At 39.9% G+C, this 12254-nt stretch overlaps 2 protein-coding genes, 1 non-coding gene and 1 pseudogene across 3 annotated transcripts; 3 read left to right on the forward strand and 1 right to left on the reverse strand.

Annotated features, from left to right (window-relative positions):
- Positions 1 to 487: 487 nt before the first annotated feature.
- LOC137723610 (RGG repeats nuclear RNA binding protein A-like) lies at positions 488 to 3307 on the forward strand. Its single transcript, XM_068462809.1, has 7 exons — positions 488 to 799; positions 1516 to 1831; positions 1925 to 1990; positions 2107 to 2239; positions 2358 to 2516; positions 2592 to 2648; positions 2863 to 3307. Exons 1-7 carry the CDS (start codon positions 625 to 627, stop codon positions 3043 to 3045), a joined length of 1089 nt encoding a protein of 362 aa, XP_068318910.1. The 5' UTR covers positions 488 to 624; the 3' UTR covers positions 3046 to 3307.
- Positions 3308 to 4934: 1627 nt separating this feature from the next.
- On the forward strand, positions 4935 to 9191 carry LOC137723263 (pentatricopeptide repeat-containing protein At4g16835, mitochondrial-like; annotated as a pseudogene).
- On the forward strand, positions 7553 to 7625 carry TRNAE-CUC (transfer RNA glutamic acid (anticodon CUC)). Its single transcript has one exon. It is a non-coding gene; the product is annotated as a tRNA-Glu (tRNA).
- A 443-nt stretch (positions 9192 to 9634) lies between the features above and the next one.
- Positions 9635 to 11762, reverse strand: LOC137722787 (ras-related protein RABD2c). The gene is made up of 8 exons (XM_068461875.1): positions 11584 to 11762; positions 11121 to 11193; positions 10942 to 10989; positions 10812 to 10859; positions 10540 to 10611; positions 10294 to 10449; positions 10081 to 10184; positions 9635 to 9963 (listed from the first exon to the last, which is right to left on the reverse strand). Exons 1-8 carry the CDS (start codon positions 11595 to 11597, stop codon positions 9870 to 9872), a joined length of 609 nt encoding a protein of 202 aa, XP_068317976.1. The 5' UTR covers positions 11598 to 11762; the 3' UTR covers positions 9635 to 9869.
- Between the last annotated feature and the right edge of the window lie 492 nt (positions 11763 to 12254).

Genomic DNA, 12254 nt, shown 5'->3' on the forward strand with positions numbered 1-12254 from the left:
TTGGGGCACAACTTCTCAGTTGCAATAATTGATTCAAATTCAACAGCTAAATTTGAAAACATCCAAAAGTAGTTTAATTAAATTAACCAATAAATTTAAAGTATAAACTTAAAACTAATCCATTATGGAGGGCCTGGATTTAGTTGAAGATGATATATCAGTATGATCTGATACTTTTTTTTTATAAGATTATAATTTTAAATGGAATTATACTTAACCCATTCGATTAAAGATGAACTTCTGTCCAAGGGGTCCATCCAAATTCCGAACACTCCATCAAGACAACTGAACTTAGCCCAACAAGATACGCACACAGTGCACCAAAGGCTTAACATAAACCCGGCCGCAGACGAATATCCCCCTTTAGGGTTTTTAAGATTAGGTTTTGTCACTGCTTATATTTCTCCGTGCCGCATTGTATAGGGTTTACAGTCGCCACAACATTCACCACCAAATTTTCTCTCCAACTGTCCTTGCTCCTAAACAGCAAGCTCTAAACCCTAAAACTCCCGTAAGCAATCTCGGATTCATGGATTCGAATAATCAGTGAAGGGTTTCGTGGTTGCTTTTCAAAGTCGGTGGAATTTTGTAGGGTATTGAATCGGCCTTTTCGGACCTGCAGAAATGGCAACCGCGAACCCTTTCGATCTCTTGGGCGATGACGACAACGAGGACCCAAGTCAACTTCTCGCTGCTCAGCAGCAGAAGCTGCCGGCGGCGCAGCCCAAGAAGCCCCAGCAGGCCCAGCCTGCTCAGCCTGCTAAGCTTCCTTCCAAGCCACTCCCCCCTGCACAATCTGGTCTGTTTTCTATTCATTTCTGTGCTTCCCAAGTTCTTTCCTGGGTTTTGTTTGCAGAAAACAATGTTGGGTTTGCTTGGAAATGGTAATTAAAGCTTTGGTTTTTATTCTATTTGTTATCTTATCCTTACTTGTTAGATTCCATTGACAAAATGCTTTCTTTATTTGTTATATATTTTTTTGCTGAAGTTGAAAGTGGTTGTTTTGATAAGTTAATGGTAAATGGGGGATTCTTCATTGATGTTGTACATATCTGATGAGATGTGGAGTAAGTTTTCTCTGTGTGTGACAGTGGATGTTCATAGAGTTTGGTTTTTTAGGGTAATTAACAAAAGATTATTGGGTTTTTATTGTGGTAGATTCATGTCCAAATTGATTATTATCTTATTAAGAGGTACAGTCAGGGGATGCTAGTTAATGGAAAGTATTTTATTTGTATGTACACTGAGAAGGAAAACCCTTATTCTTATACTGTATGTGGCACAAAATTTAAATTTTTTTTGTTGAATTTATGTTGTTTTATTGAATTTAGCAGAGTTATCCTTAATCTTTTCATTACACATTAGTAATGAAGATTTTCTGCTCAATAACATGTGGTTTTGGTCAAGGTGCTCAAAATTTTTTTACGGTCTTCTTTTGCATCACATATGGAAGTACATTATACGTTTTATATTTTACGTATTTTGCATATCACATGACTGTTAAAACTTGTGCAGTGAGGGAGGGAAAGTATGAAGGTGGCCGTGGAGGTGGCCGTGGTGGTGGTGGTGGACGTGGGTTCAGTCGTGGCCGTGGTGGAGTTGGTGGTGGATTTAATAGAGATCCAATCAGCAATGAGAACACCAATGGTTTTTCTGGTGGCTACAGACCATCTGAAGAGGGAGATGGGAAAGCTTCTGAAAGACGAGGGGGCTATGGTGCGCCTCGTGGTTCCTTCCGTGGTGGGCGTCGTGGTGGTTACAACAATGGTGAGGATGGTGAGGGAGAACGCCCTCGGAGGGTATTTGATCGTCGCAGTGGTACAGGACGTGGGTTAGTATTCTTCAATCTGTTATTTTTATATTTAACTTACTACATGTGTATCTTTACGCATTGTTTTGTTATTGATTATATTTGTAATATCAGGAGTGATTTCAAACGTGAAGGGTCTGGTCGGGGGAATTGGGGAACTCCCTCTGATGACATTGCTCCGTAAGTATTTATGTTCTGATTCCTAGATGAGTTTCAAATTATAACTTGAGGAAACAAATTGTTTCATCTTTTTTCTGTTATATGCCTTACTTACATCACTATTTTGCTGTATTTAGGGAGACTGAGGAGCCTGGAACTGAAACTGAGAAGAATGTTAGCGCTGAGAAGCAGTCGGGAGAGAATGAGGCTGCTGATGCCAATAAGGAGGATGCTGTTAATGAGACAGAAGAGAAGGAGCCTGAGGAGAAGGTATACTTTTTAACATTGTTGATCTTACTTTTCTGGATACCATATACATAACGGCTGCAATTGGATTTTCTGGTCATATCCTTGTATTGAACTATTACATTATTCTGCATTGTAATAGGAAATGACTCTGGAAGAGTATCAGAAGGTGCTTGAAGAGAAGAGGAAGGCTCTGCTTGCATTGAAGACCGAGGAAAGAAAGGTTGATGTGGACAAAGACTTGAAGGCCATGCAGCTGCTTTCAAACAAGAAGGAAAATGATGAAATATTTATCAAGCTGGTAAGTTCCCGATACTTTAGATATTACTCTTTCATTCAATATGGCTATTATATTTACTTTGCTATTGTTTGCCAGGGTTCGGAGAAGGATAAGCGCAAAGAAGCTGCTGAGAAAGAAGAGAGAGCCAAGAAGGTTACCTTTTCTTTCTATATCTGATTGGACTTTCTATCTTTTTCTGTGGGTTTATTATTTTTCTTAATGATTATTGCATTCATTGCTAATGGTGACTGAATTAAAAGTTTCGGGTATAGGACTGGGACATGTTAGTTCTCCTATACCCGAAACTATATGTTCGTAATCACCATTGGTTATCAAATTATTGACTGTGTTCCATATTTGGTTGCAGTCTGTTAGCATTAATGAGTTTCTGAAGCCTGCTGAAGGCGAGAGGTACTATGGTGGTCGTGGTCGAGGCCGTGGCCGTGGGCCAAGAGGTGGATACAGTGGAGGACCTGGAGGTTACTCAAGCAATGCGGCAGCACCCTCCATTGGTGATCCCGGCCAGTTCCCATCCCTCGGCGGGAAATGAGAGGCTCCCGCTTCTTCCAGCTCTATGCTTTGAATGCATTTGGGGGTTTATGTGATGCCATCAGAATGGCAAACCACCCCACAGGAGAATATTAAGAACTATTTCGATTATCTATGCGCTTTTTTGAGTGTAAATTTTTATGTCTTGGGACAGACCAGTTGTCATGCATCAGTTTTGAGTTGGAATAGGTTAAGAACCGAGTGTTTTTCCGAATCTACTCTTTTGCTCTACTTAATTAGTTATTAATCTTTCTTGCTTCGAAGGGTTGTGCAAATTAGTGTCTGTTTTCCAAAACCTCCCTGATGTTAGCGGCTTGTTTAATCTAAAGCTGTTTAGTCTGATGAGATGAAACCTTACATGAACCGGGTTGTGTACGCTCTCTCGGTCTCTCATATCGCGTGCTCAGTTATGAGAGGAGATCGTATAACTGATCCGCAACCGGTAGAAATCTTTAAACTCCGTTTGTTTAAGTTTATTTTACTTTGTCAATCCCAAGTCTGGATAAAGGAGGAGAGGAAGGATATCAGGTAGCCGACAGCAGGCACTCTTATCTTACGTCGAATCCTTATGATAATAAATCCTGAACGAAATTGAACTAAGGCTAGGTCATCACCCGTAAGTGGTGCGTTGTGTGGCTCGAGCACAGTGATAAGTGAGCAAGGATCCTTGTATCTCCATTGATGCCCGTATGCAGTGTTAAATGAGTAAGGGGGCCATAGAAACTTCTTGTTGAACGACTCCACTCAAAGTTGTTTGGAAGCATTTGCTCCCATCAACTTTACAGAGGACATGCAAAAGAAGTGCTTTGACCTTATTAGACGGGTGAGGGTGAAGAAGCTAGGACATGAGGGTAGAGTTCAAGAGAGTAGAAAGCGTTTAGGAACGTGGAATATAGGAACCTTAACAGGAAAATTTATGGAAGTAGTGGAAGTTATGGTGAGAAGGATAAGTATTATGTGGATACAAGAAACTAAGTGGGTTGGTCTTAAGGCAAAGGATCTCGAAAACTCAGGTTTTAAACTTTGGTATTCAGGCACAAATAGAACGAGAAATGGTGTTGACATCATCGTGGACAAGACCCTGACACAAGATGTTGTAGAATTATGGCAATCAAAATTGTAATAGGACAAGAACTCATCAATGTGATTAGTGCATACACACCTCAAGTAGGGTTGGATATGAGTTTGAAGGAGAAATTTTGGGAAGACCTTGGAGACTTGGTGCAAGGAATTGCTTAGACGCAGAAGGTATTAATAGGAGGAGATTTAAATGGACATGTGGGCAAGGAGACAGACAACTATGGAGCTTTTCATGGTGGCCATGATTTTCAGGAGAGCAACGAGGATGGGGAAGCCATCTTGGATTTTGCAATGGCATACAATCTCTTCTTAGCCAACACCTTCTTTAAGAAGAGAGAAGAACATGTGATCACTACAAGAATGGGTATCCAAAAGCACAAATAGATTTTCTTCTAATGAGGAAGGGGGATCGTATAACTTGTAAGGATTGCAAAGTTATACTGGGAAAGAGCTTGGCTAATCAACATCGCTTGTTGGTGATGGATGTACATATCAAAAGAGAGAGAAGAAAAGAACAAGACCTTGAAGTGCCCAAGAACTAGATAGTGGAATCTAAAAGGAGAAAAACAATCCATTTTCAAAGAGAAAGTAATCACCCAATGTGTTGGGATAGAGAGGGGGAAGCTAACCAAATATGGGATTCTATGGCTAGTTGTATCCAAAAAGTAGCAAAAGGGGTATTAGGAGAGTCCAAGGGCTTTGCTCCACACCAAAAGGAATCTTGCTGGTGGAAGGATGATGTACAAACAAAGGTTAAGGTTAAGAATGATTGTTGTAAAGCTTTATAGAAGGTTAGGACGGATGAAAACGATGAAAATATATAGAATAGCGAAGAAGGAGACAAAGAAAGCTGTGAGAAAAGCTAAGCTATCGGCTTTTGATGATATGTATAAACGACTAGATACCAAAGAAAAAGAGTTGGATATCTATAAACAAGATAGAGTAAGGGAAAAGAAGACAATGGACCTAAACCAAGTGAGGTGCATCAAGGATGAGAATGGAAAGGTTCTTGCTACAAAGAACGCAGTCAAAGATAGATGGAGAGGTTATTTTCATAATGTTTTCAATGAAGGACATGAAATGAGTTCTTCTTTCAGGGAGTTGAGTAACTTAGAAGAGTGTAGAAACTCCTCATTTTACCGTCGAATTTGGAAGGAAGAAGTGGTTGTAGCTTTGAAAAAATGAAGCATAGAAAAGCAGTGGGCCCAAATGATATACCGATCGAAGTGTGGAAAGTATTGGGAAAGATGGGTATAACATGGCTCACAGACCTTTTCAATAGGATTTTGAAAACAAATAAGATGCCAAATGAGTGGTGAAAGAGCACTTTGGTGTCTATCTACAAGAATAAGGGTGATGTACAAAATTACATAAACTATATGGGTATTAAGTTAATGAGTCATACAATGAAGCTCTGGTAAAGAGTAATTGAGCATAGACTGAGGCAAGAGTCATAGGTCTCGGACAACCAATTCGAGTTCATGCCAGGGCGCTCAACCATGGAGACTATCTATCTTTTACGAAGATCGATAGAAAGATATAGAGATATGAAAAAAGATTTGCACATGGTCTTTATAGATTTGGAAAAAGCGTATGATAAGGTCCCAAGAGACATTCTTTGGAGGATTTTAGAGAAGAAATGAGTACGAATATCATATATCCAAACTATAAAAGATATGTATGATGGAGTAAGGACTACTGTAAGAACTCATGAAGGACAAGCCGAAAGCTTCCCCGTAACTATAGGGTTACATCAAGGTTCATATTTAAGTTCTTACCTTTTTGCATTAATTGGTGAGTTAACGAGACATATTCAAGATGATATTCCTTGGTGTATACTTTTTGCAGACGATATAGTGTTGATAGATAAAACTTAGGAATGAGTAAATGCGAAGCTTAACCTTTGGAGAGAAGTGTTGGAATCTAAAGGTCTTCGCCTAAGTCGGTTAAAGACAGAGTATATAGAGGGAAGTTCATTGCAAACTGAGGCTCAAATGAGTTATGGGTGATGATTGGAGATCAGGAAATACCAAAGAGCTACCATTTTCGCTACCTAGGATTTATCTTGCAAAAGAACGAAGAGTTGGATGGAGACCTTAACCAAAGAATACAAGCTGGATGGATGAAGTAGAAGAGTGCATCCGACGTGGTTATGTGACCGTCATATGCCACTGAAGCTCAAGGGAAAATTTTATAGGGTGACAATACGACCATCAATGCTTTATGGCAGGGAATGTTGGGCGGTGAAGCATCAACACATACATAAATAGGTGTTGTGGAGATGAGAATGCTTCGTTGGATGTGCGGGCACACGAGAAATGATAAGATTAGGAATGAGGATATCCGAGATAAAGTAAGAATAGCCGAAATTAAAGAAAAGATGAGAGAAAATCGGTTACGGTAGTTTGGATATGTGAAATAAAGGCTTATTGACGCTCTGGTTAGAACATGTGCTTATGCGACAGAGGTTCAGGGCCGAAAGGGGTAGAGGAAGACCTATGAAGATTTTGGAAGAGACTTTAAGAAAAGACTCAGAGTACTTGGATTTAACGGAAGACGTGTGACAGAATCAAGCAATGACGTTTTAGGATTCATACAGCTGACCCCACTTAGCAGGAAAATGCTTTGTTGTTGTTGTACACTGATTTGAGTCTTCTATCTTAAATGGCAGGGCTGGTTTTAGCTGGAAATGAGCACTTATTTTTAGAAAATCTACCTTTAATCTGGTAAGTTTCCTATCAACTGATTGAGGAATGTTTAACTAAGAGGCCGTTTGATAATTATTTTGTTTTAGCTTTTTGTTTTACTTTCATTCTGCATTAAATAAAGGCTTATTAGTTGATTTGTCCTAAAACTGCCATTTAGTATCATTCTACTCCCTAAAACTTCCATTGTCGTCTCATTTAGTTTTAGTTCACCCCCAATCTCGTCCATTCCGTCAAATAGGCGTTAAATTAAAGGTTAGTATGGACATCCAATATTGAAACATAGACGAACGATTTGCGGGAATATAATAATACTTTTGTTTTTGGTTTTGGACTAGGCAAGTCATGGGTTAGGAGAGAAGCAAATAATAGGTTGTGTTTCAAAATCTAATTCAAGTCACTCATTGAATCCTGCTACGGCTACAACTCAAACCAATCGACACAAAAAGAAACAATTCACCAGAGAAACGGATGATGGTTTGAATTAGAGTTGTAAAAAAGAAAATTGAGATTGTTCTAGCGGGCAAGTTGGAGACCAAAAATTATGTCAAAAATATAATGTCCATACTATCCTTTGATTCAATTCTATTCGACGGAATGGACAAAAGTGGGATGAACTAAATGAGACGACAATGGCTGTTGCAGGGATAGTGATAAAACCAATTTTTGGGGGGTAAATTAAGCTATAAATAAGAGATGAAGTGTTTTATTGTCAACCACAAATCCGTTGTAGTCTAGTTGGTCAGGATATTCGGCTCTCACCCGAAAGACCCGGGTTCAAATCCCGGCAACGGAAAGTCTTTTTACCATTTTTATTTTTGAATCTTCTTCTCCCGAAGTCTGAAGCATCACTGCATCTGCATCAACTCTCGGGATTTCACTCTTACGAGAGAGAACAAGAAATTCAACATCCTGCGCATGCGAAAATGCAGACTCTTGTTCGTATAATATTATGTCGGCTTGTTATTTGCACAATTTTGACGTTGATTCTGCTTTGGAGTTCTTTCAGAAGATGCCTGTTAAGGACACGGCATCTTGGAATACTATGATATCGGGGTTTGCTCAAAACGGTAAGATGAGGGAAGCTCGGGATTTGTTTTTGGTGATGCCAGAGAAGAATAGTGTCTCGTGGAGTGCAATGATTTCGGGGTATGTGAAATGTGGGGATTTGCCGAGAAATTGTTTAGGGAGATGCCAGTGAAAAACTCAGTATCTTAATTGGAATGCTGTGACATCGGGTTATGTTGAAAATCGAGCTGAAGAGGGTTGGAAGGTTTTTAGGTCAACGATCGGATATGGGGTTAGGCCAAACCCGTCAAGTTTGAGTAGTGTTCTGCTAGGTTGTAGTAACCTGTCTGCATTGCAACTGCAGGGACCTCTTTGGTTTGCATGTATTGTAAGTGTGGGAATTTGGAGGATGCTTGGAAGTTGTTTGTTGAGATGGAGGGGAAGGATATTGTTACTTGGAATGCAATGATTGCGGGTTATGCTCAGCACGGAGCAGGTCACAAAGCTCTCGATTTGTTTGATCAGACGACGAATGAGGGAACAACGCTAGATTGGAATTGGCTAATTTTTGTTGCTGTGTTAATGGTTTGCAACCATGCAGGATTAGTAGATCTTGGGGTTCAGTATTTTGATTCAATGGGAAAGGATTATGTTCAAGCAAAGCCAGACCACTATACGTGTATGGTAGACCTTCTTGGTCGAGCAGGTAGGCTAGTTGAAGCTGGGGATCTGGTTAAGAAAATGCCATTTGAACCACATTCAGCTCGATCTTGATCCAACAAGCGCAGCTGATCATGTTCAACTTGCTAATGTTTATGCGGCAACAAACAGATGGGAACATGTTGCGAAGGTCAGGCAATCGATGAAAGAAAATCGGGTAGTGAAGACACCTGGGTATAGTTGGATTGAGGTGCAGAGTGCAGTGCATGAGTTCAGATCAGGTGGTAGGGCACGCCCAGAATTGTTATCTATACGCGAAAGACTGTTGGAGCTGGATCGGAAAATGAAGGTAGAAGGGTATGTTCCGGATCTTGAATTTGCATTACATGATATTGGGGAAGAGCACAAACAGCAGCTTCTGTTATGGCACAGCGAAAAACTAGCAATTGAAAAAAGGGAAATCATAGCTAGAGATACCACAAGGTTTCATCATTTCAAAAATGGGGTTTGTTCTTGCGGAGATTACTGGTACATATGCAAAAGCACAGTAGCTCCAGTAGAAGTTTTTTTTTTTCCTGCAGCAGTCCATTCGACCGGCGATACTTGGAGTGCAAGCAAAGCGGTACTCCCATGGAAGTCGCAATTCATTACAAGACTTTTGCTCAATCAAATACTACACATACTTCTCGCATAACGCCACACGTCTAAAGTCTAACGTAATGTACGGACTTGCAACCTCTGCCCGGAGTCCTTTCCGACCCCGATGCCATAGATGACACCTTCTGAGCTTACACCGCCGTTTGAAGAGAAGCCTGTGAGACTCCCACAAGTTTTGGCAGGGATATTCTGCGAACTTGCAGACTCCATGCTAACCCTTGTACTCCTAGAGTGGAACAACCGAAGTAAATTAACAAGATTATTCTCCCTTCGTTCTTCTTTTGTTTAATGAGGAAAGCGTTTGAAAGTCTTCCGGACTACTGAAGAGAGATGCCACTAGACCACAAATTAGTTTGCATTCGATCCCACTAAAACAAGAACTAGTTAGTGTTTGGTCGTACATGGAAAGGAAAGATGTTTGGATCGTTTTAGTTGGCAGTGGTGAACGATTTATGTTACTCATATTGGACAAGTACTAGGGGAACAGAACAAGGCAAATACTGCTATTCACCAATATTCCTAATTTTGTACAGAGTTTTCGAAAACAAATACATTGAAAAGAATGGAAGCTTTAACAGAGTGCTGACAACTGACAACAAAAGAAAATCACGACGGACAATCATTCTTCATATCAAATCGTTAAGATGTTTTACATGCCACCAAGAACACAGGATAATCATCATTCCCCCCACCCCACCAAATATTTTCCCCCCCTCTAAGATGAGCAGCAACCAGACTTTTGGTTCACAGGCTGTCCCCTAATCTGCACTGTTGGAGGCCTGGCGTTGTTCATCGGTTGGCTTGCCATCCTGCAGGTAAAATGTTTTAGAACAACGCAATCATAACTATAGCAGACTCAAAATTATAAGAAGAGGTGTTCCTGCCGAGCTATACACAGACGACAAATAAAACACACGTAGAAGTACCTGTTCTTGATCTCAGCAGCCATAGCCATGAAGGCCTGCTCAACATTGGTGGAATTCTTCGCACTTGTTTCCATGAACGGGATTCCAATTTCATCTGCAAATGCCTAGAGAAAGGACACAGAATATAACATTATTGTACTTCGCATCTCTCAGACATGGGTAAAAGAACAATATACCATAAGTAAAACTTAAAACCTTTATGACAATATTTACCTTGGCCGTCTCATAGGACACAACTTTGTTTGCTGTGAGATCGCACTTGTTTCCAACTAGAAGCTTGTTGACATTTTCACTTGCATATCGGTCGATTTCATTCAGCCACTGCTTAACATTATTGAAGCTCTCTTGGTCTGTGACATCATAAACCACCTGCGAAAAACTCAACACCTTAAGCCCATTGTCCATCTAACACTAGGCACACAGGGAAAATAACAAAAGAAGGGGGAACAACACACTTACAATGATACCATGAGCCCCACGGTAGTAGCTGCTAGTGATTGTCCTAAAACGTTCTTGACCAGCAGTATCCCACTGCATGCCGCAAAAGAACAAGCAATTAGCCATTGCAGATGGCAAAAGTAAGATGAGACAATGTTTACGTAACTTGTTGACAAAACTAGATTCTCATTTGAACTTATCCAGAACAATTACTGACTTCGTCAAGATAAATAACTTAAACGGAACAAATCTCAATCTGTGCCACACACTACAATAACACAACAAAGACTTACAATTTGAAGTTTGATGGTCTTCCCATCCTGCTCGACAGTGCGAATTTTCTAAACGACACAACAAATAACACAGAGATTAGCGAGAGTTGAATCAAAGGAATCAGTAGTGTAAAACTGAAGAAATGCTTACAAAGTCAACTCCAATTGTGCTGATGTAGCTATCCAAGTACGAATCATCCTGGTTTGCGAAAACGAAATACATGAATCAGAAATCACAAATCACAAATCTCAAATCTCAATCACCGTACAACCAATCGCAACGACGGAAAGAAAATTAGGAAATTCGATGACTAATAGACTACAACTTACAGCAAACCGCAGAAGTAGACATGACTTGCCGACACCGGAATCTCCAATCAGCAAAAGCTTAAACAAATAATCACTGCGCACAATTCAAAACTCAATTTACTCCTCACAATCCCTAAACTGTATAAAACAATCAAAATTATGAAGAACAGCAACTCGATCCAACCACTTAGGTTATTCTTTCAAATTACGATCCCTAAAATTTCACATAATTTACGAATTTAACAGGAGAGTTCAACGGATCTGACCGTCAGTTGTCTGGATCTACACTCCGAAACCCTTAATTCGAACGAAAAATATCAACTATGCAGATTAAATTTCAGAAAATTAAATTAAACTAAATTTTCCAATAAAACTGCGGTTCTAAAACCGTCGCATATAGGATCAAATTCGATCGGCAGCAAATAAACCAAACAAAAAAAAGAAAAAGAAAAAAAAAGAAGAAGAATCGTCGGATTGAACTCACTATTCGGGATTCATGGCTCGGAATTCGAACGAGTCGGGAGAAATTGGGGAGAAATTCTAGTCCCGGCGAGCAGTTGCCGCTATGTGTGATATCTTCGCTGGAGATACGGAGGGAGAAGGGAAACGGAAGAGGAAGACGAAGATTGGGGAAGAAGGAGAAACCGAGGAGGGAGGGAATGAAAGCAGAGAAGAGAAGAGATGGTGATGGTGGTGTTTGGGTGCGTATTGTGTTTGTATTGTATTACAAAAGGCACCCTTTAATGTCGGAATTTTTCTGTATCGTGCCTGTGACGTAGAAACAGGGACCTGATTCCGCCACGTGTACTCTCGTTTATGAGTGAATTTACCAAAATGGTGCATGTGAATAATGAAACTCTTTCACGCGAGATTTGAATTTAATACTGGTCAAAGAAATAACATTAAATTTATAGTTAATTGATAAAATTGTATGTTTGAATAACATCACGATTTAGTAAGTGGTTGAGCGATTTAGTTAGTGGCTGAGAGTTGAGAATCAGATAAACGAGAAAAGACTTTTTAGACCTACTCCAATTATTAAAGTAAAATTCAGATTTTAGGTTCTAAACTTATTCTAACTTATTTCAACCCTTAAGTTAAATATAAGTTAAAATTCAAAACTCATTTATGAGACAATTTTAGCCCAGGATTCCC

The sequence above is a fragment of the Pyrus communis genome, chromosome 17 (assembly GCF_963583255.1).
Source record: "Pyrus communis chromosome 17, drPyrComm1.1, whole genome shotgun sequence".
Lineage (NCBI taxonomy): Eukaryota > Viridiplantae > Streptophyta > Magnoliopsida > Rosales > Rosaceae > Pyrus > Pyrus communis.

What these genes read in the sequence shown, in the direction of transcription:
- LOC137723610 (XM_068462809.1), top strand. Translation starts at nt 625, where the DNA reads ATGGCAACCGCGAACCCTTTCGATCTCTTGGGCGATGACGACAACGAG. An exon ending in CCCTCTGATGACATTGCTCC is followed by an intron (nt 1,991 to 2,106) that starts GTAAGTATTTAT and finishes TGCTGTATTTAG; the next exon opens with GGAGACTGAGGAGCCTGGAA. An exon ending in AAGAAGAGAGAGCCAAGAAG is followed by an intron (nt 2,649 to 2,862) that starts GTTACCTTTTCT and finishes ATTTGGTTGCAG; the next exon opens with TCTGTTAGCATTAATGAGTT.
- LOC137722787 (XM_068461875.1), bottom strand. An exon ending in GCACAATTGGAGTTGACTTT is followed by an intron (nt 10,860 to 10,941) that starts GTAAGCATTTCT and finishes TGTGTCGTTTAG; the next exon opens with AAAATTCGCACTGTCGAGCA. An exon ending in GCTGCTGAGATCAAGAACAG is followed by an intron (nt 9,964 to 10,080) that starts GTACTTCTACGT and finishes TTTTACCTGCAG; the next exon opens with GATGGCAAGCCAACCGATGA.